This window comes from Telopea speciosissima, chromosome 1, assembly GCF_018873765.1.
Source record: "Telopea speciosissima isolate NSW1024214 ecotype Mountain lineage chromosome 1, Tspe_v1, whole genome shotgun sequence".
Taxonomy (NCBI): Eukaryota; Viridiplantae; Streptophyta; class Magnoliopsida; order Proteales; family Proteaceae; genus Telopea; species Telopea speciosissima.
The window spans coordinates 75,191,589-75,213,260 of NC_057916.1; the positions used below are offsets into that span (position 1 = coordinate 75,191,589).

At 38.7% G+C, this 21,672-nt stretch overlaps 2 protein-coding genes and 1 long non-coding RNA gene across 4 annotated transcripts in view; 1 reads left to right on the plus strand and 2 right to left on the minus strand.

The window, feature by feature from the left end:
- Positions 1 to 1,085: 1,085 nt before the first annotated feature.
- Positions 1,086 to 4,472, minus strand: LOC122641382 (cytochrome P450 704C1-like). 2 transcript variants are annotated; one of them, XM_043834594.1, is made up of 6 exons: positions 4,058 to 4,472; positions 3,436 to 3,651; positions 3,051 to 3,341; positions 2,454 to 2,774; positions 2,163 to 2,366; positions 1,086 to 1,495 (listed from the first exon to the last, which is right to left on the minus strand). In XM_043834594.1, exons 1-6 carry the CDS (start codon positions 4,352 to 4,354, stop codon positions 1,289 to 1,291), a joined length of 1,536 nt encoding a protein of 511 aa, XP_043690529.1. In that variant the 5' UTR covers positions 4,355 to 4,472; the 3' UTR covers positions 1,086 to 1,288. The 2 variants fall into 2 exon arrangements, with proteins under 2 accessions (XP_043690529.1, XP_043690535.1); XM_043834600.1 differs by having other exon boundaries at positions 3,054 to 3,341; positions 4,058 to 4,471.
- LOC122641395 lies at positions 2,722 to 3,147 on the plus strand. The gene is made up of 2 exons (XR_006329897.1): positions 2,722 to 2,835; positions 3,028 to 3,147. It is a non-coding gene; the product is annotated as an uncharacterized LOC122641395 (long non-coding RNA).
- Positions 4,473 to 9,228: 4,756 nt separating the features above from the next.
- LOC122643632 overlaps positions 9,229 to 21,672 on the minus strand; it is a 33,099-nt gene continuing 20,655 nt past the window's right edge. Inside the window, exon 3 of the mRNA XM_043837239.1 lies at positions 9,229 to 9,738. Within this exon, the coding sequence (XP_043693174.1) occupies positions 9,489 to 9,738 (250 nt within the window). The 3' untranslated portion in view covers positions 9,229 to 9,488. The remainder of the gene's footprint in view (positions 9,739 to 21,672) is intronic.

Genomic DNA, 21,672 nt, shown 5'->3' on the forward strand with positions numbered 1-21,672 from the left:
TAAAACTGGAAGTATGGTGGTGAAAATTGATGATAGGAAAATAACGCAAAGTGAAAATTTAGGTTCAATCATAAATAAAGAAGAAGAAATAAATGATGATATTGCACAAGGAATTAAAAAATGATGGATGAAATGGAAAGATGTGTTCAGAGTATTCTATGATCAATGCATTTTTTGTCCCAAGACTTATGGGGCATTGTCAATACTGGTGTTTCTACTCTAGAGGCTACCTCCACTCCGTCCACGACACAACAGGAAAAAATAAAGGAGAATATGCAGAAGGATGCCAAGGCACTTTACATCCCCAACAGGCGGTAGCTGACACAATATTTCCAAGAATAATAGGAGCGACAATGGCTAAGGATATGTGGAATATAATCTTTCAAGCCAGGTATGCTGGCAGCTCCCCAAAATTCAAGACCCTATGTGCAGTGTACATGTATGGGTAAGTGATCCAAACCGGTTTGCCCCTTCCCCCACTTTTTTTTGTTTCTTATAGTGGCTAAAATGCCAAGAAGACTCTTAGAAAGGTCTTTGAAAGCTAGCCCAGATGGCCCTATTTTTTTGCATTTTCTGCCAAGTGCATTTCAGACCTAGAGGGAATAATGACACCCCCAATTGCTAGATTTTCTTCACCTTAGGTGAAGATAAACTGAATCCTTTTCGGTTTGTGACAATAATATGCCCAGCTTTTTTGTTTTGAATAGACTTGAGAATCAAACTTCCCAGAAGTGAGATGTTTGGCATTAAGGGTGGAACCCAGATCACCATACCACTAGTTAATTTATTGGATCAGTAATACAAAATAGGGTAAAGTTCTCTGCACTGGGGGCACATAGTGAGCCCAGACACATGGGGGTGGGCGACATGACCAGCCTGCCACCTGGATGACCCAAACCCTGCCCATGTCCCACCCAATGTGTCTGGGCACATGCGCTCCCAGACAGAGAACGTGGGCGCTACAAAATAATTTTCATTACAGAAAAGATGAGAGACTATGCTATTGCTTTAAAAGGTTCTTATAACTTGTTCCTAAGTATACTTCGTGAGTTTCAGGGATTTCTCAGTGAGAAAAAAAAAAGTCATTAAACAAATGGATTTCCATAGATATGGATACAGATTCAACTTTCACTCTTAAGAGCCCATGCTACATCATGCTGGAACCTTAAACAATTACATCACTCACCATGATTATAATGTTCCCTATATTTGATTATAGTTTTGCACAGGCAGCTGTTGTATAGTTGTACTACAAACGAAATTACAGCAGACATGAAGGAAGCACATTTTAAGCATTTGGTAGATTGTTGTGGCCCAGTCTGTGGAAGGCTCGGAGATAGAGTCCTCCATCAATGTGAAGATTGAGCATAGTCCTGTAGTGGACAGGTTTCTTTTCATCACTCAACTTGAACACAAAGCGGCCTAATATTAGGGCTGAAAAGATCCTCATCTGCCGATATGCAAATTCCTTTCCCAGACAAATTCGTGGGCCAGCCTGTTCACCAACAAATAAGTTCTCCAAAGCAAAAATTAATGAAAACCATTGGAAAAAAAATGATTCTGGGAGAAGTGGTGAGGAACGACATGCATAGCTTAGGCCTTGTAACAAGTATGACTTTGAATAGAGCTGATGCGAGGGTAAGGATCTATGTAGCCGACCCCATTTAGCTGGGATAAGGCTGGGTTGAGTGGATTTGGCTCTCCTCCAGCCGTGGTAGGAACTGGAGGATCCAGCCCAGCCAAAACAGGGGGGTTTGGTCATTTCTCAGGCCCGCCTGTGAAATGATCAAAACAGCCCTGCCAAAGCCTGTGAAATGATCAAAACACCCCTGTTTTGGCAGGGCTGGATCTTCCAGCTCCCGCCACAGCTGGAGGAGAGCCGAATTGGAGTTGATTTGTATTATTCCTTCTCTTTTCATGGTAAAGTGGTTGTGCCTGGTCTGTGGCTTGCCTCTTCAACTACACATAAGTTAGGGAGGAGGGAAAGAGGCATGGACGAGCAATTTTGACTTCAACTGTTGATATACATTGTTGTTGCCCTTAACTTAACAACTCGAGCTTTTTAGGATAAGTGATTGTAACATGGTATCAGAGCAAGAGGTAATGGGCTCGAGAAGGATGAAACAAAGCAATTCAGAATGTATAAAGTATACTTTGCTCACCTGGAAAGCTGTAAACTTTGAAGGACTTTCTTGTCGGAAAACTCCATCTTCATTGAACCATCTTTCTGGTCGGAACTCCTCTGCATCTTCACCCCATATGAATTTCATTCTTCCCATGACATAAGGCTGATAGGTAACCATGTCTCCTTTTTTAACATTGTATCCATCTGGTAATGTATCATCCGAAAAACAAATTTTTGCATCCTGATACACCATGATGTGTTGGTATAAGAACAGATCCAGTGTATAGGTTCATTCTATATGATTTGGTGACAAAATAAGTTTACTTACCACTGCAACTGCAGGATAGAGTCTAAGAGTTTCCGTTAGTGTTGCATAAAGATATTGCATCTTGTCAAGGTTTTCCTCAGTCAGACTTGCTGCGAAATCATCAAACGATGTATTTTCTTTCATACTTGTCGCTTCTTTCACTTCTTTTGCAATTTTTTCCTGTATGTGAGGATGCTTGCAGAGCATGTAAAGGAACCAGGAAAGGGTGGTTGCTGTTGTGTCTCTGCCAGCAACTAAGAAATTAAGGACGATATCTCTCAAGTACTTTGGATCCGTCTCATTCAATTCAAGGAATCTTGACAAGATGTCGTCTTTCTTTAACTGTCATGTGCCCATGAGACCACAATATTAGATGTATTACAGATGTAATTTGATCAGCAACGTAGACAGCTAAAGAAAAAAGGGCATACCCAGTGCACAAGGCTCCCACCACTGCAGGGTCTGGGGAGGGTCATAATGCACCAGCCTTACCCCTGCTTTCGCAGATGTGCTGTTTCCAGACTAGAACGTGTGACCACTTGGTCACAATGGAACAACCTTCACCGTTGCATTAAGGCCCGCCCTCTCAACATAGACAGCTAATTAAGTTTATAAACTTACTGAAGCATCACCAGGTGAGTTCTTATTCTGTTCAATCCTTTTGCTGATTAATTTATACATGAAGCTGTCAATCACTTTAATATTTTTCCTTAATGCAGCTTCTGATCCAATATTCAGAAACTTCTTGATCGGCCATAGAATATCAACATAACGCCATATGGTCAGTGCACTTGAATCATCAAATGCATTGGCAAACTTGGTCCCCTCAGTTGATCCTCCCATGCTGTCCAGTTCTACACCAAATCCCACTTTGAAAATTGAGTCCAAGGTAGACTTCATGAATAGATCCTGTTCATGAATTATGGAGTTAATTCCTTCTTGCAGAGAATCTAAACAAACTTTTTTAATGATCTGTTTAGCAGACATATTAGCCAGTACTCACTTGAATATCAAAGGTTTCATTAGAGGTTGCAGCCTCAGACAGTATTTGTGCAAGTTTTACTGCATTCCTTCTGAAGACTATGCTGCTGAAGTCCCTCAATACCTTTGCTGAGAACTCGTAACTTGACACCTTTCTTTGATGTCGCCACTTCTCGCCATCGACAGTGAAGATCCCATCACCAAGGAGATCACTCAAAATGTTGTAGTTATGCCATCCCTACAACAATTTATAATTCAAATTTTTAGGATGGAAATTTTACATGATATTAGAGCGGGTTTTCACTGTATCCACAATATGTATTCTCACACGTGTGGAAGAGTATTGAAAATTTAGTCCCATTATAGTTACTAACTAGCCTACAACCAATTTGGCTCTCCTCCAACTGTTGCGAGAGCTGGAGGATCCAACCCAGCAAAACAAGGGGTGTCTAGGTTATTTCACAGGGGTTTCACAGGTGCCCATGGGAAATGACCAACCCCCCTGTTTTTGCTAGGCTGGATCCTCCAGCTCCGGCCACGGCTGGAGGAAACCCAAGCCGTCTACAACCTCCTTATACACCTGGGGTCCCTCCACCTACCGGTTCGAACTATTAAGAGGAAAAATTTACGGTTATCAGTCGTACCTTTCCATAATTTGGGAAGTTTGTTTTGAGGATGTATTCAACATTTGCAGGGTCTGCTGTATAGACCTCGCTCCGGAAAGGGCTGAGCAACCTGTAAGTACCATACTTGGCAGCAAGCTCAGTCATGTAGTCATGCAACCTACTGAAGTTCAGTAGCTGGTTAAAGATGGTGCCTGCAACTGGGTGGTATCGCTTCTTCTTTGCTGCAAAGATGTTGAAAGTGAGAATAACAAGCATCACAGCCAATGTTGCAACCATGAAGGATGTGGGGTTGGAGAAGAAACCCATAAGCTCCATGATGGCTAAAGTGGGAAGGCGAGATGAGGAACCAAGTAGCTGCACCGTGGCTATTATATCTTTGATTCCTTGCTTAGATATAGGAAGAAATTGACAAATGCATTATGAAACTCTTGGGGTTGGGGACCTCCAGGGAGGCAATGAAAATGATAAAGATGCGACTTCTTCCTAAAATCTGTTACAACTGATTGACTGGTTCGTCCCTGTGGGAAGCTTACAATGAATGGCGGGGTCCAAAATCTGTCCGCTGGCACAGTATGAACAATAATTAAAACACGACAGAATTGTTCTGGATTTTCGTTTGTAGTTTAAAATGATCGAAGATCATAAACTTTAATATGTGAGCAAGTTACATACATGGGTATCTAATTCTACTTCTGCCAAGCGATGGAACCTAGGTTGACGGACTCGGTGCCGAGGCCGGTTTGATTAGCTAGGAAATCGAGATTTTTCAGGTTTTAGTTGGAACTTGCTTTTTTGGGGCAAAACTCAGACATTTCATGGGTTGGTCAAAAATGGTCGAAACCATCGAAATTGGGTTGGTTGAAATTGATTCAAATTGGTCCAAATTTGGTTTTTTTTTTTATTGAAATTATCTAAATTTTCAAAATATTGTCGAAATATGTTGAAACCTAATTGATACAGTATTACATACGAGTTTCGTTTCGGAAACTTGGGATCTGAGATCTTAAACCATGGATCGATGGAACTCAATGTGAACAAATAGACTGCAACTTCTCCAGCTCACTTGCTAAATTAATTTCACCTATGACTTGATAATGACATGGACAATACTTCCATGTGCCTTCCATGTGCCATTGTTGGTGCATGCAGCCCAACTTAGAAATCCAATTTCCATTTAGGTGAGTTGTCACTTGCATTGCTATGGTAATAGAGTTGTCCACTTGTCCCATGTTTAGGTCTCAAGAAAGAAGGAAGCAACTTCTTCCACTCCTACTTTTACTACTTCCAGGCCAAAACATTCCATTCTATTGCATGGGCCATTTTACAAGTGGAATCTTTGAAGGATGAAAATGGTAGATGTAAAGGCTGGAAGAAAATGCCAATGAGGCTTTAATAATGGAGTCTTGAGGGAAAGAACTGAGATCCCCTACATAAATCAGAAAGAAAAGATGTGGAAGATGGGAAAAAAGACAAATGAAGCATTAATAGTAGAGGTCATTAAAAAAAACTGAGAAGGCCCCTTCACCAAATTCATATTATTACAAAACATTATCATTCAAGATACGTCGTCTTTTCCCTTATCAGTTTTCTATCATTTAACTTGAAAATGAAAGCTTTATAGGTTTGAACCCTTCAGAAACATGGCTAGTATATGAGGATACCATTCCATTGGTGTCACCGACATAACCTCCTCCACTTGAAACTGATTAGTGTAGATGATCCAAAAATCATCTCTATCGTATTTGAAGACATTTCAATTATTTTCGCTATGTGTTGGAAAGAAAGCGATATCAGGAGCTGTTTACTCTCTAATCATCTCTCTGGATAAGATTTCTGAAAAGTTGGGATCCACTTGCACTTGTTCTGTGGTCATAGGAAGATACTAGAAATAGCAAATCTCAAATCTAAAATCTCTTCAAAAGCATATTATTTGATGGAAGATCCGAGTCTCTTGAGAATGGACTTAGGCATCGATGTCGGGTCGGATCGAACCATTTTGCCCCTCAAAATATTGATACCTAGGATTTTTTAACCGTATACCATCGATCAAGTATCAATATCGATCAAGGCCAATATAGATACAAATCAGCCGATACGATCAACCCAATACGGATACCTGAAACCATGTTCTTGTTCATCCCATTTAATTATACAACATCAATCCTCACACTCCCCTCTTTGAAGACTGCTTTGCTTTCTCATAGCTAGTACAGTTAAACTTGTTTTCCATCAATAGAACCAAACAAAATTTCTTTGAAGAGGTTCTCTGCTTAATGCTTAGTTATCTTGTTAGTTGTTAGAGTCTTAAGAGATTGACTTAGCGAATAAAACCTTCCCAAGCTTCGTTTGTAAGTACTATACTTCACCATTCATGGTAAAAAAAATTTTCTTCACTACTTTCCATGCAGTAATATTTAGGGTGGGTCATGTGATAAAAGAGTCATACTCTCTCCTCCATCTTTGGAAAAGACCCCCTTACCCTCTTGTGTCCAGCCTGTGATTGGCATATGCCACTAGCTTATCAAAAGCTGACGACATGCCCAATCCTCTCCCTATCTTTGGATACTATTATTGTCCGAGACTCAAATATCTGAGAGAAGGCAGTATCTGAATCACATTTCTTTCGAAGACTGGTTTCAAAGTATCGGTGTATGCCTGGAGTACATGTTAATCATCCTGATCTGTTGACTAAAGGTTAAATTCATGAAGGTACTAGGAAGAAAGAAAGAAGAAACGTAAGAAAGCCAAGACAGTGAAGAATCTAGACTTTCCTCGGGGTGAGGAAATCAAGTTTGGAGAAATGATTGAATTTCCTCCAAAGCAGGTAGCATTTCCTAAGGCATCATCTCCAAGTTCCCATACTACCTAACTGTTCAAAACAGAGTTTATATCCATTACTAAGCATGAAAGTCCTTTCTTTGTTCACCCACTCTGGTTCTTCTAAGGCATTGAAGACCAGCCAAAGTGCTCCACATGAGAGACTTCACTTGCAGGCTATCGAGGCTTACAGGAACCAAAAAGGATGTGTATCAAGGCCTGGGATTCATACTCCCTCACTCATAACTGCAACCCCATCATCCTAAATGGTCCAAGTGATATCAAAGTACTCAATCGCTAGCTCCGATTTCAGAGAAGCTTTATATCTCTAGCTTTCAAAGACATCCCAAAATGCTTTGTGGGTAGACATTCAATCTTATCACTCAAAACTGCCAGCATTAAATTAGTTGGTGCTTGCAAGCATCAATTTTTAGCTCTGAGAACTTGGTCCAAGCACTCTAACCATCAAGCAAATCAGGTACTCTGAGAAATGGATGGAAATTAGTTGTATAACTATGGTTCAAAGGTGGCAAATTCTGTGTGCCCATAATGATTCAGCCCCCGCCAAAAAATAAAATGCCTGATATGACTGACATTGTAGTGAACATTACTTCAATCAAAAGATTGGCATACAAAATGTAGTATGGCAGCAAGCTTACTTCACCTGATCATGTTACATGTCAAAATGAGTTTCTGTTCCAACATAGAGCAAGCAGGGTTTTCATGTGTCTGGGAGCAAACAAGAAATCCTGAGGTGGTTCCATAGTGTAAATGTGACTTCTAATCTTCAGTAAATTTAAAATGTAGCCCACCATATACTGGACTGTTCCACTTGTTTCTTCAACAGTCTTCAGACAAGTTTCAAGACATTATTCTCACACAGGGATCAGCAGATGGCCACATGATGAAGTTGACATGTTCAACAATATAAACACTACCTGTAATGATAGATTTTATTTATTTATTTATTTATTTGACATTATTCTCACACAGGGATCAGCAGATGGCCACATGATGAAGTTGACATGTTCAACAATATAAACACTACCTGTAATGATAGATTTTATTTATTTATTTATTTATTTGAGAAATAGGGTGCTAAATTAGGTTTGTAAAGAGTCCATTTCTAAGGGACCCAATTATTAATTTAGGTTCCATTTGTTTTAAGTTTCAACAGAAAATATTCTTCAAGAACTAAAAAAGCAAAAGGAAATTGCAGTAATGGACAAGATACTTAGGATGAGCTGTCCTAATAAGCTTGTCAGAATGGCTCAAGTTTGTGCTGTGGGGGCAGATCAGACGGATAGACCTCAAGATCCCAAATTTTGTGAACAGATAGACCTTAAGATCCTTAGCCTATGTGTTAAGTTTCAACCTAAACAGAGTTTGCCAAATGACAAAATAAAGATTTGAAAATTTTAATGACTATAAGAGGGTGCAAGGGCATACATGGACATCTGAAAAATGTGATATGTGGCTAATCCAACCTTAAATCTATCTATCCAACAGACAAAATTACATCATCCCGCCATGTGGCTAAAATTGATGGGCCACCCAGAAGCTTATTAGATCAGCCCGACTAAAGCAGCTTTTGCCTTGTAATAATGTAAAAATGAGAAATTATTTTATCAAAATATAATCAATCTGCTTCCTCTAGTAGATGGTGCATGGGAAACACAATAATCAATCCACTTTTAGGGGGTCTAAACTCCACCAGTAACGTCAATCCATCCTTTCAAACCAATAGATAATATCCCAATTAAACAGTCTTTGCATAGGTTCAATAACCCCGGTTGAATCACCTTCTTCAGTACTCAGCAACAGTATTTGTAAAATAGACCTGCTTGACCTTCGTACAATAGGTTACAACATTGATAATTTTATTGGGAAGAGATGCAGATAGCATTACTACAGGTATGTTTCAAGAGAGAAAATGCAATTCAACATTTTAGAAATCTACAAAAATACCATGTCCATTAGAATGAGTTAGCGGAATTCTTCATAAATACCATGTATACAACTCAAAGAAGTTCCTCAAATTACAATTGGATCTTCCCAGCGGTGGTATCTGTTTACCAAAGAGAAAGGCCAAGCAAGACCCGTGTTCAGCTCCCATTTTTTTTCTTCAATATATCCACCCACCTCCCCAAAAAAAGAACAAACAATAAAAAAATGAAAAACACAAAAAACATGACTATTCCTCTAGCATTTATTTTGGTTTGTCATTTCAGCAACTCTCTGTTTACATCTTCCAAATGACCTAGAAGACTTTTTTTTCCCCCATCAGAAAGAACAGAAGAAGATGCTGATGATTGACAAACACAAACTGAAAACAAAGGCTAATGAAGATTCCCAGAGGCAAAACAAACTAGTCATAGAAAATTTGGTTGGAAATGAATGCCAAGGTAAAATACATGGTACACACAAACAGATGTGTTGAGCCTACCAGAAAGCATTCAAAGGTTGCATAAATGCCATTATGCAGGCAATCAGAATCAGAAATACAGTTTTGACTCTTTCAGGTAGTGTTTTGTATCATAGCCTGCTCATCTCCCTGCATATGATTAAGCTTCATCTCTGACATTGACCCTGGTTAGAAATTGTGCTGATCTTCCAGATGGAAATCAACTTTTCATAGAAAACCTTCAACCCCACGGCCTGCTCTTACTTCCCTATATATGGTAAGTGCTTCTTCCATGACTTTGGCCTGGCTTAGCAACTCTGCTCTCTTCTTTCCAGAGGGATGAGTGGAGAGATAATTACTCAAAGCTGACTCACCTCCGACCTTACCCAATTTCTCATAAACTTTGGGTGCTACCCGGGGGTCATATCCAGCAGAAGCCATCACTAATAGCCCAATGTAATCTGCTTCCATCTCCATCCTAGTAAACGTGTGAGCAAATTAGAGATCCGTAATCTATTAATATAAGCAAATGATCCTGTCCAACATCAAATGGCTCATAAACTGGGATAACAATGGGATAATAAGACAGAGAGAGGATTTCAAAAATCAGGGGGAACAACCAGTCAACCACAGTTCCCAAACATGATATCTCTAAGTTGCAATGTTTCAGTACACAATCATTGGAACTCTTGCAATAATTCATTCATTTGGAAGGGAAGCATGAAATATGACATAATGAACAGTTTTAGGAGGTACAAATTACAATATATATATATATATATACTCTGTGAACTCTCCTCAGTTATTTTTCCATACAACTAGTACGAAATTGAACTTCGTATTTGGGAAGTTGATGTCAAGGCCATTAAAAAAAAACTACTCAGATAGTTCAAAAATAGGATGCGATCGAAAAGTTTCAAAAATAGGATCACATGATCTATTAGTAGATTGCTACAGTGAATATTAATTACCTCAGAAGAAGAACAAACATGGCAATGAGCGTACATTTGAGTAGAAACCTGAGGCGATTAAGTTCTTAAGTCTGATACATGCAGCGGTGGGCTCAGCTTACTAGAAGCTCTCAGCCCATTTATGTGCATCATACAGGCACAAACCCAATATGCTTGCTGGGTTTAGTGGAGCCAAGCATGAGATATAGGTGCATTTAGAACTTGACACCTTCTTATAATTGTCCTGTCTTACGCTCAAAAGGTTTTTAAGATAAGAGTATAAAAGGCTTTCAAAAATAAGTTGAAAGTGACATATTTGTTAGCATTGTTATGGAGTTTTTTTTTTTAGTCCAAGCTAGATCTTCCTTCTTTAATATTTGTATAATCCAGCTTGAGGGGGAGTGTTAGAATATATGTACTCCAGAATACCGTGGGGGTATTCTGGTCCTTTTGGGATATTTTTATGTTATTAAGTGCACTTAGCTTATGTCGGCTATGTGGGTTTTAGTCCCACATCGCCTAGCTTAGACTATTTGTAATTTCCCCTCTATTATAGAGGGGCTTACCTATCAATACAACAAGCCATTCCATTATTTTATTCCCTCTCTCTGACCCACGGTTCAACCAACATGGTATCAGAGCTGGTCTGATCTAGGTTAAAGAGAAGAAAAAAACCCTATTTCTCCCTACTTCTCCTCCATCGATCTCTCTCTTCTTCTCCCTTTCTCGTTTTCTCCTTCTCCTGTTCTTCTTCTTCTCAGCCTATAAAGGGGCAGCACTAATGAGGTAAACTGAGAATATCGATGACTTAGTTGCTGCCCCCCCCCCCCCCTTCCTTTCTATTTTTTTATGAACCCTGCTGGAGCCACATCTGCGATTTGGAGTTCCCCTTTTCTTTGGAGATCAGATCTCTATCACCTAATGAAAACTGATCCTCCAATTTTGGAGCACCCTATGTAGCCTCTTCCAGCCCTATTCCAAAACCTAACTTCCCTTTTTTCTTTCTCTCCATCTTTTATTAAGTTTTCCAGCCACAATCCCCAAATCGATCTCACCTTGTCAGGGTTTTTTTCAAAGCCCTGACTCCAATCGATTTTGGGGCTTCCCTTGTCAGATGCAGCTAATTTTTCAGGGATAATTTCCTACTACTACCAGCCTTAATCGACCTCAGTTTGGCCACTATCTGATGGCTGGATTTATACCTACAGCAAAACCTTCTCAACCTGCTATTTTTGGTTACCTGTTAAAACCCTGACTCAAATCGACATTAGGGTTACAGGTTTCAGTTTTTGCTGCCTTTTGGAGGGATGCTTACTCCACCTACAAGGATCACTCGACCACAGTTTCAGCTTCTTTCCAAGTGTTTGAAGACCCCTAACCCCAATCGATCCTTCTTTTCAGGGTTTTTTCAAAACCCTGACAAATATCAATTTTAGGGTTAGAGTTGATTGCTGCTATTGGAGTTTTTTGGAGGTGTTTCTACTTTCTACCATCAAAGACATTCTACTTCAATTATTCCTGGCTTGAAGAAGGTCTATTGCACATGATAGCTGCTACCCTATTTTTCTGCAATTTTTTGGTGTTTCTCAAACGTGAAGATCTAGTCTCAATCATTGCTGGCCGGCTCGAAGAAGACCATTTCCCCTTTCTCCTCTCTAGGGAATGGATCTGGATAGATATGACTTTTGGAAGGAACTCAATGTGTGACATTGTGGGCAAGCTTGCCTTTTGCGCTACTATTTCTCACATTTGGATGGAACGCAATCTTAGAAGATGGACATCCAACTCCCGCTCTTTCGATAGGATTTGGAAGGCCATCTTATTTGATGTTTCATCTAAAGTAGGCACCCTTCCCCCTGGTAGTGTTAAAGATACCCCAAGGAACAGGCTCATTGTTGTCTCCTGGGGTCGTCCTATCTCCATTTTGTGTCCCTGCTAGTCATTAGCTGCTGTTTTGTTGGCCCTTGGGCTTGTACATTCCATCTTCTTTCTTCGTAATTTAAATTTTCATTCTTCCAAAAAAAAAAAAAAAAAGATCAAGTCTCAATTACCAAGGAGATTGGTTAATCGAACTGGAGATCTATTCCAGCAGTGGTGGTCAGCATCTATTACCAGAAGACATCACCTTTGACAAGTCATCATCACTTTGTTGAAGCCCCCTTCCCTACAATCGATCTTCCCTTTCAGGGTTTTTTACAAAACCCTGACTATAATCGATCTAAGGGTTAGGGCAGTCCACTATTGCTGATTTTTTTAGGAGAGTTTTATAAACATCAGAGGAGTATTCAGCCCCTATTTCAGCATCATTCATTAGTTCTTTTTGGAAAAATTCAGGTTCATTCTTATGGCTCGGTTTCCAATTATCAACCTATTTTTCTTACTTGTTCCTATATGGCTGGCTGCTTCAACTACCTATGGATCTGTCTGGTTATTTATCTTACATTTGCTAGTTAGTTTGAGCTTTACTACCTACATGGCTGGTATTATTGTTTGGCTTCTGTAAGCATGACTGGTTCATATGTTACTGATGCCTTTATGTGGTATACTGCTGCCCTATTATTGTGACTGAGTTTCCTACTATTGGAGATCGAATTTCTTTCATTCTTGAAGACTCGAATCTGCTATCCTGGAGATTAGTTTATTTGGGACTACAACAGTGTGTTCCACGGTTCTTGGTTACAACTATGAACCTATTCAGTTATATGAAGCTTTTCTGGTTCATATCTGGCACACCTTGGAGCTTGAATCCTAGCATTGTTACTAATTCAGATCTGATCCAATTTTTGTTGAAGCTTCTACAATCCATTGCTGTCCAGATATCTTCGTTTGTTCTTTTAAGCATGTGGGAGTTTATACATTGGGGTTTTTTGCACACTTGTTCCTCTTTGTTTGAAGATTGATCAAGCCTTGAAGAATGGAGCCTTTCCTTACTTCAAATCAGATCTGTATACTTGTCAGATTTGAATATTGGAGTTAGGAGTTTCTCCCCTGCAGGAGTTTCTATAAAAAATGTTTGTTTGATCGTTTGAAGATGGTTGGAGATTTATATGTTGCATTAATTACTCCGTACTTCATTATCCCACTGCTTTTTTCTTCACCACCTCCCAAACCATAACTTTGGCATAACCCATAACCACCTTGGAAGTTAATGGTATTCTCTTCAATGCCATTTCTTCTTTTCCCATTACCCTTGGCAGCTCTTGGAAAATTTTGGAATATTATGTTTTTCCCTATATCTTCCATCATCCCTGTTATGTCCATGTGTATTACACGTGAGGGGGGGATTATATACAGTATACCTGCAGCCATTGCAGAAAGCAGAACTTGCAAGAACACTTGGTGCAAAACATAGAAGGTCAGAGGTTTCACCATTGCTAATGGGTATCTACTTTGTTATTGGGTTGAGTTTGCCGCAAGGGGGAGGTTGGTCTTAAAATTTTGAAGATGTTTGGTTATTGCTTGCCTATATGAGGTTCTACAGTTGGGTTGTTTTTTTCCGCTCCTTGCTCTTTACTGCTGCCTGATACATCTGCTCGCTACCCTAGTCACTTATCTTCAAGATTATCAGTCTAAGATTCATCACTAAACAGCCGCTGAAGATTGGTGAAAGTTTATTGATCAAGTCTGCCCAAGTTTTGAAGATCTAATTTTACAAGTTCTTGAAGGTTTATTTGGGAGCTGTGTTCATCTTGAAGCTAGATTCTGCTACAACTTATCTTTTCTCATTTTATTCAAGTTGGGCATTTGTACCTTGTATGCGCCAACTTGAGGGGGAGTGTTAGCATTGTTATAGAGTTTTTTTCTTTAGTCCAAGCTAGATCTTCCTTCTTTAATATTTGTATAATCCAGCTTGAGGGGAAGTGTTAGAATATATGTACTCCAGAATACCGTGGGGGTATTCTGGTCCTTTTGGGGTATTTTTATGTTATTAAGTGTACTTAGCTTATGTCGGCTGTGTGGGTTTTAGTCCCACATCGCCTAGCTTAGACTATTTGTAATTTCCCCTCTATTATAAATACAGGGGCTTACCTATCAATACAACAAGTTATTCCATTATTTTATTCCCTCTCTCTGACTCATGGTTCACGTCATCAAAAGGAGTATTGTCACGCACATTTTTTGGGTATGCATATGAAGACATTATTACCCTCATTGGAAAAAATTGAATGTTATACCAAAATTAAATAATACAAAAAAGTAAGGTTACAAATTAATTGACACCTTAAGGGGTGTCAACAAGAAAATCTTTTCTATAATAGCTTTAGAATCTTCCTCGAGACTCGCGAAGAATAGCATATCAATATCAGAGAAATAATCTCTGCATTGAGATGAGAGAAACAAAAAAATAAGCCCTTGAATGGAATGAAATTTGTCTTAACACAAGAAATCAAACTTCTAATTTGATCCCAATTTTGGTCACGTCCAAAACCAATTCCAGGGATTTTGGCAGACGCTATTTTTTTTTTTATATGCCTTCAGTTTATTTTGACTAAAATCTCTGAAATGGTTCCCATTTAGACCACCAGATAAATTTAAAATATTTTCTACTAAATCACCTAAATATTGACTGAAATTTGAAACAGTGCCTGGTACAACTTACAGTTACTCTCCTCTTCAATACCTAAGATTGCCATCTAGAACTACACACTTAAATAAGGGACTACCCCTACTCTTGAAAGTGGCATGAAACTAGATCCATGAAACTTCAGAGTTGTCTTCTAGACTTGTCCAAGGCACCCCAAGAAAGCCCTAATAAATGGAAAACGGCTACAAAGAGAAGGAAAGCTAAGAAGAAGATGACAAAAAAGGTTATTATTAAGGTGGATGTGAGAAGAATGAAGCCATTTATTGTGTCTCAATTGAAGCATGATTCAAGTATTTACCTTCTGTGAGCAAACTCTCAACTGTAAAAATCAGATTCCAAAATCTCTGCATTCCATTTAATATACTTTTTCTGCTCTATTTCCATCAAGTCATCAAGTTTCAAGTGTCCTTTTGTTTTTTAGATAAATATTTTTCAACTGCGAGGAAAAGCACTACTAAATTGCAAAAGAATAGGCCATAGAAAAGAACATTGCACAAACAATTATCATCATTCTACAAAATAGACCCCTAAACCCTCCAAAGTTGATTGATTCATGCCATTAGTATCCTTATATGTGAAATCCAATCAACAGCAGGGAGCCAGTCATAAAGCTTTTTCCCTATTTAGATGTAACAATTATCATAATAAATAGACCCCTACTCCCTCCAAAGCTGATTGATTCATGTCATTAATATCCTTATATGTGAAATCCAATTAACAGCAGGGAGGCAGTCATAAAGCTTTCCCCATTTAGGTGTCTAACTGTTGAAGTGCTGTTCATGTGACACTGTTCAAGTGAACAGTGATTTGATTGATATGTGTATCTTCTATTTTCCTAATCCTAGTTGGAGTCCTAGTTTCTAATTATGTCAAGTCCTAATTCTACTGTGAGTTGTTAGTCTTAATTTCAATTTAAGTTGTTAGTTCTAGTTCTTTTCCTATTGTAACTTGGAATCCTATCATGATTAGGAATTTCTAATCTGATTAGGAGTTCCCCTTTATATTTGTAATTTCCCCTCTATTATAAATAGATGGGCTTTCCTATTAATGAAAACAGCAAGTTATTATTCTCTCATTCTCTCTTTTTTCTATTCTCTCAAGTTACTGGTTACAGGTCCTAGGTTTTCTACATGGTATCAGAGCTAGGCAACCAGTGACTGATTCTCTCCAAGATTGCTGTTTTGAGAGTCGATTTTAATTTCTGGTTTGAAGAAGAAAACCCTAGTTCATAGAAAAAGAAGAACTAGGGTTTCATGTACTCAATTCATTTATTCGATTATGAAAACTCTACATCAGATTTCGAATCTGATTTCTGCTCTTCAGATGAGTTGCAGATCAAATACTGATTTGTTGATCGATTAATGAAGAACCTGGTCCCTTTTTTGACGGTGATCGAGGGGTTGGAGTTCAGGACCTGCCCTATTTTTGCTCAGTTTCTCTTTGCTTATCGTGAGGAAGATCTCTGATTTTCTGGTTTTCGTCTTGCTGAGTGTTGCTTGGCTTAGTTGTTGGATGGGCTCTTGTTCTCTGATGTTGGCTATTGATTTCTGGTGGTATCGATTCTTTGCTAGTATTTTGTTGCTGCTGGTTTGATTGAAGCTGTTCTTCCACGGAGTCAAATATTTATCGTTGCTGTTCCCCTACCGCCAGATTGGAGTTGCAGGTTGAAGTTGCAGCTTTTGTTCCGCCTCCTCCTTTCCCTGCTTTCTCATCTGAGTTTTTGGAGATTACATTAATTTTCTCCATGAGCTGCTGCTGTTTCTGATCGAAGAATCAGTTGGCTGCTGGTTCTCGTTTTCCTCTGTGGCTCGTTTTCCTCTTGTGGTTGGTTCTTTCTCCCATCGTGAGGTTGAACTGTTGAAGACAGCGTTATATTGTTTTTGGCTGGTTGCGTGAGGAAGACATCCAATATCTCAAAGTGGGTTTCCTTTTTGGTTACTCTACTTTATTCCTAGCGTTTTATTTTATTCTTTAAGTTCCCTTTTATGCCCTTATCATCTTTTCTTATCTACCTTTGTCCTTATTTTACTGCTCATTCCAACATTACCCTTTTGCCTTGGGTGGTATTTGTAAGTAGATTTCATTTAAATTATCTACCCAAGAGCCCCTTGACAATTCTGGTTATTTACAAGATTGCCACTCTCCATAGCCATTATTTTACTTATTACATCCCATTGCTTTTTTGTTTACCAAAAAGGCCCATGCAAAATTCTGGTTATTTACGGAACTGCCATTACCTTTTAATACATTCCCCTATTTGACTACCCAATTGACCCTTGAAAATTCTGGTTTATTACCAGTTTACCCTTTGCTTGGATTGTATTTAAAAGTGGATTTCCACCAAATTACAGTCATGTCATCCTTTTTTCCAACACCGTTCCCTTTCAATAATTCTAATTCATATCCCAAAACATCCCTTTGGCATATACCCATAACCCCTTTGGAAGTTTATGGTATTTTCTAATTTGCCATTTCTTCTTTTTCCATTACCCTTAGCACCTCTTGGAAAAATCTGGAATATTATGTTTTTGCCCTATCTCTTACATCATCTCTGTTATGTCCATGTGTACTACACGTGAGGGGGGGATTATGTACAGTACACCTGCAGACATTGCAGAACGCAGAACTTGCAGGAACATTGGTGCAAAACATAGAAGATCAGTGTTTTCCACCATTGCTATTGGGTATCATTGTTATTGGGTTGAGTTTGCCGTAAGGGGGAGATTGAAGTATTGAAGAGTATTGAAGATATTTGGTTGTTGCCTATTTGAGGACTTTCAATTGGGTTGATACAGTGTTTTTCCGCTGCCTAATTCAGCTCGTTTCCGCTACTTGCTGCTCTAGTTATTTAACTTCAAGATTTTATGTCATTACGACAATCTGAGATTCATCACTGGTTAGCTATTAAAGATAGTTAAAAGCTGCCTTTTTTTGGAAGAAATTCTAGTCCCGGTTTGCTGATCTTGTCCAGATTTTGAAGATCAATTATTTCAAGTTCTTGAAGGTTTATTTGGGAGCTACATTCATCTGTCAAGCTGGATTCTGCTGCAACTTAGTTTCTTCTCATTTTGTTCAAGTTGGGCATTAATACCTTGTATGCGCCAACTTGAGGGGGAGTGTTTGCATTATTATGGAGTTTTTTTTTTTTTTCCTTTTTGTTCAAGCTGGATCTTCTTTCTTTACTTATTTGTATAATCCAGCTTGAGGGGGAGTGTTGAAGTGTTGTTCATGTGACACTGTTCACGTGAACAGTGATTTGATTGATATGTGTATCTTCTATTTTCCTAATCCTAGTTGGAGTCCTAGTTTCTAATTATGTCAAGTCCTAATTCTACTGTGAGTTGTTAGTCTTAGTTTCAGTTTGAGTTGTTAGTTCTAGTTCTTTTCCTATTGTAACTTGGAATCCTATCATGATTGGGAATTCCTAATCTGATTAGGAGTTCCCCTTTATATTTGTAATTTCCCCTCTATTATAAATAGATGGGCTTTCCTATTAATGAAAACAGCAAGTTATTATTCTCTCATTCTCTCTTTTTTCTCTTCTCTCAAGTTACTGGTTACAGGTCCTAGGTTTTCTACACTAACTAATATCCCGTATTCAAATAAAGGTGATTCAATTTCATCAACAAAAGACCTGGCCACTAACTACCAAGCTTTGCCTTCTTTGAAGTTAGATCATTTTTCCGGAACTCCTCTATTGATGGAACCGCCAAACCAATACTTTAACATGAGAGTACTAGCAGATGAAATTTCTCATATTAGAAATTGTTGAAGTACTGTTCATGTGACACTGTTCACGTGAACAGTGATTTGGTTGATATGTGTATCTTCTATTTTCCTAGTCCTAGTTGGAGTCCTAGTTTCTAATTATGTCAAGTCCTAATTCTACTGTGAGTTGTTAGTCTCAGTTTCAGTTTGAGTTGTTAGTTCTAGTTCTTTTCCTATTGTAACTTGGAATCCTATCATGATTACGAATTCCTAATCTGATTAAGAGTGCCCCTTTCTATTCTAATTTGAGATTATAAATACAAGCATTATGAGGGAGACTGATAAGTTTAACAATTCTCTCCTCTTCCTCATCTTCTTCTCTTTCTCTCTTCTTCTTCCATTGTCGGTTCTGGTTTTCTTCATCTATATTCTCTAACATGGTATCAGAGCAGGCAGGGGTCACGGTATCTAGTCCCCCTGGGAGCGAGCAGGTGTTAAAAAATTATTTATCCACCCGTGTCCCCCTTTGGATAGTCCGCCGTGTTAGAGCTCCTATATGATATACACATTGTTTCCTCCCTTTCCTATAAGGTCGGCCTTTTAGAGGAAGCGGTTTCTACATGGTATCAAAGCTAGGTTACTAGTGACTGATTCTCTCCAAGATTGCTGTTTTGAGAGTCGATTTTAAATTCTGGTTTGAAGAAGGAAACCCTAGTTCATAGAGGAAGAAGAGGAACTAGGGTTTCACATACTGGTTTCGATGATAGCTGAAATAGTGTCTAAAGATCATACCTGAAGTTGGGTGTGCATCGATTACTGAATCTGGCTGCTATTAATTTCTGCTAAAGAACTGATGTTGTGCTCCATCGATATGTATTTGCTGCTCTATTCCGCTGCTATTCTGCTATTGCAAGTTACGATTTATTTCCTTCTATGGATTGTTGCTATTTGCTGATCTGCTGTCATTACTTGACTTGCTGCTGAATCAGCAATTTTACTGTGCTCTGTTTGTGGTAGTAATAGTCGATCAACAGAATCAAGCTGATCCTGTTAGTTGCATCTTCTTTCTTCCCGCGGCTTGGGGTACCATTACCTCTCTTGGAGGCGACCCAGTATACTGAGTTTTAGGTCGAAACTCAAAGGGAGTTATGAGATATGTCCTTGAAATCATACCTGAAACATAGTTGTCAAGGCGTCACGGCGATCCAAGTCGGTGGAGGGGTGTCACGTCGATATATCGATATGTCGCCCGCCATGGCGAGCATGTCGACCATGTTTTATTTTTTATTTTCTCTATTTTTAATGTTTTAATAGATGTATACTCAAGCCATGTTTTATTTTTTCTCTATTGTTTCTCAAGTTTTAAGAAGAAAATTCAAAAATCGAAGAAGAAATCGAAGAGGGAAAGAAGAAATCGAAGAAGGAAGAAGAAATCGAAGACAAGAAGAAGAAATCGAAGAGGGAAAGAGAGACAGGAAGAAGAAATCAAAGAGGGACGCCATGGCATAGGTCGCCATGCAACCTTCTCCAGCGCCAGGACGCCATGACAACTATGACCTAAAACCATAACTACCGCTTTATCTGGTTTCAGGAATTTTTTGTTCAACCTTACCTTTGTTATTCAACTTTTTGTTGCTTGCATTCAAGATGGCATTGTGTTGCGATTCTCCACCCAAAATTTCAGGGTGATTGGCGGTCGAATGGAGAAGTTCTCTCGATATACGCTGGTTCCAGTTCTCTGCCTTCTCCTTTCTATCAAGAGGTAGGAGATGACTCCCCCTTACATGTCATTATCTAATTTCTGTGATTCCATATATGCCCCTCCTTTTACCCTTAATTCAAACATATCCTTTAGTTATTGTCCCTTCCTAGTTTGTCCCCTTACAATAATTTTAATTCCCATCGTGTCCCATTGCCTCTTTAACTACCAAATTGACCCCTTGCAAATTCTGGTTTATTACTAGATTGCCACTCCCTTAAATTTGGCCTTGCTTATGCATATATATATATATATATATATATATATATATATATATATATATATGGATTTCATTTAAATTACAATTCTGCCATTCCCCTATTTGACTACCCAATTGACCCTTGAAAATTCTGGTTTATTATCAGTTTGCCCTTTGGCTTGGATTGTATTTAAAAGTAGATTTCCACCAACTTACAGCCATGCCATCCTTTTTTTCAACACCGTTCTCTTTCAATAATTCTAATTCCCTTTATATCCCATACCTTTGGTATTTACCCATAACACCTTTGGAAACTTCTAGTAAATTACAATTTTGCCATTCCTTCCTTTTTTTATACCCATAGCACCTTTGGAGAATTCTGGAAGTTTATACTTTTGCACTATCTCTGACATAATCTCCGTTATTTGTCCACATGTACTACTACACGTGAGGGGGGGATTATGTACAATACACCTGCAGACATTGCAGAACGCAAAACTTGCAGGAACATTGGTGCAAAACATAGAAAATCAGTTTTCTCCACCATTGCCATTGGGTATCCTTCGTTATTGGGTTGAGTTTGCCGTAAGGGGGAGATTGAAGTATTAAAGAGTATTGAAAATATTTGGTTGTTGACTATTTGAGGACTTTCAGATGGGTTGATACAGTATTTTTCCACTGCCTAATTCAACTCGTTTCCGCTACTTGCTGCTCTAGTTATCTAACTTCAAAATTTTATGTCATTATGACAATCTGAGATTCATCACTCGTTAGCTATTGAAGATCGTTAAAAGCTGCCTTTTTTTGGAAGAAATTCTAGTCCCGGTTTGCTAATCATGTCTGTCCAGGTTTTGAAGATCAATTATATCAAGTTCTTGAAGGTTTATTTGGGAGCTACATTCATCTGTCAAGCTGGATTCTGCTGCAACTTAGTTTCTTCTCATTTTGTTCAAGTTGGGCATTGATACCTTGTATGCGCCAACTTGAGGGGGAGTGTTTGCATTATTATGGAGTTCTTTTTTTTCCTTTTAGTTCAAGCTGGATCTTCTTTCTTTACTTATTTGTATAATCCAGCTTGAGGGGGGGTGTTGAAGTATTGTTCATGTGACACTGTTTACATGAACAGTGATTTAGTTGATATGTGTATCTTCTATTTTCCTAGTCCTAGTTGGAGACCTAGTTTCTAATTATGTCAAATCCTAATACTATTG

Coding starts and splice junctions, on each gene's coding strand:
- LOC122641382 (XM_043834594.1), bottom strand. CDS start 4,354: ATGGAGCTTATGGGTTTCTTCTCCAACCCCACATCCTTCATGGTTGCA. Junction 2,367..2,453: donor TCTATCCTGCAGTTGCAGTG/GTAAGTAAACTT, acceptor ATGGTGTATCAG/GATGCAAAAATTTGTTTTTC. Junction 1,496..2,162: donor CAAAGTTTACAGCTTTCCAG/GTGAGCAAAGTA, acceptor GTTGGTGAACAG/GCTGGCCCACGAATTTGTCT.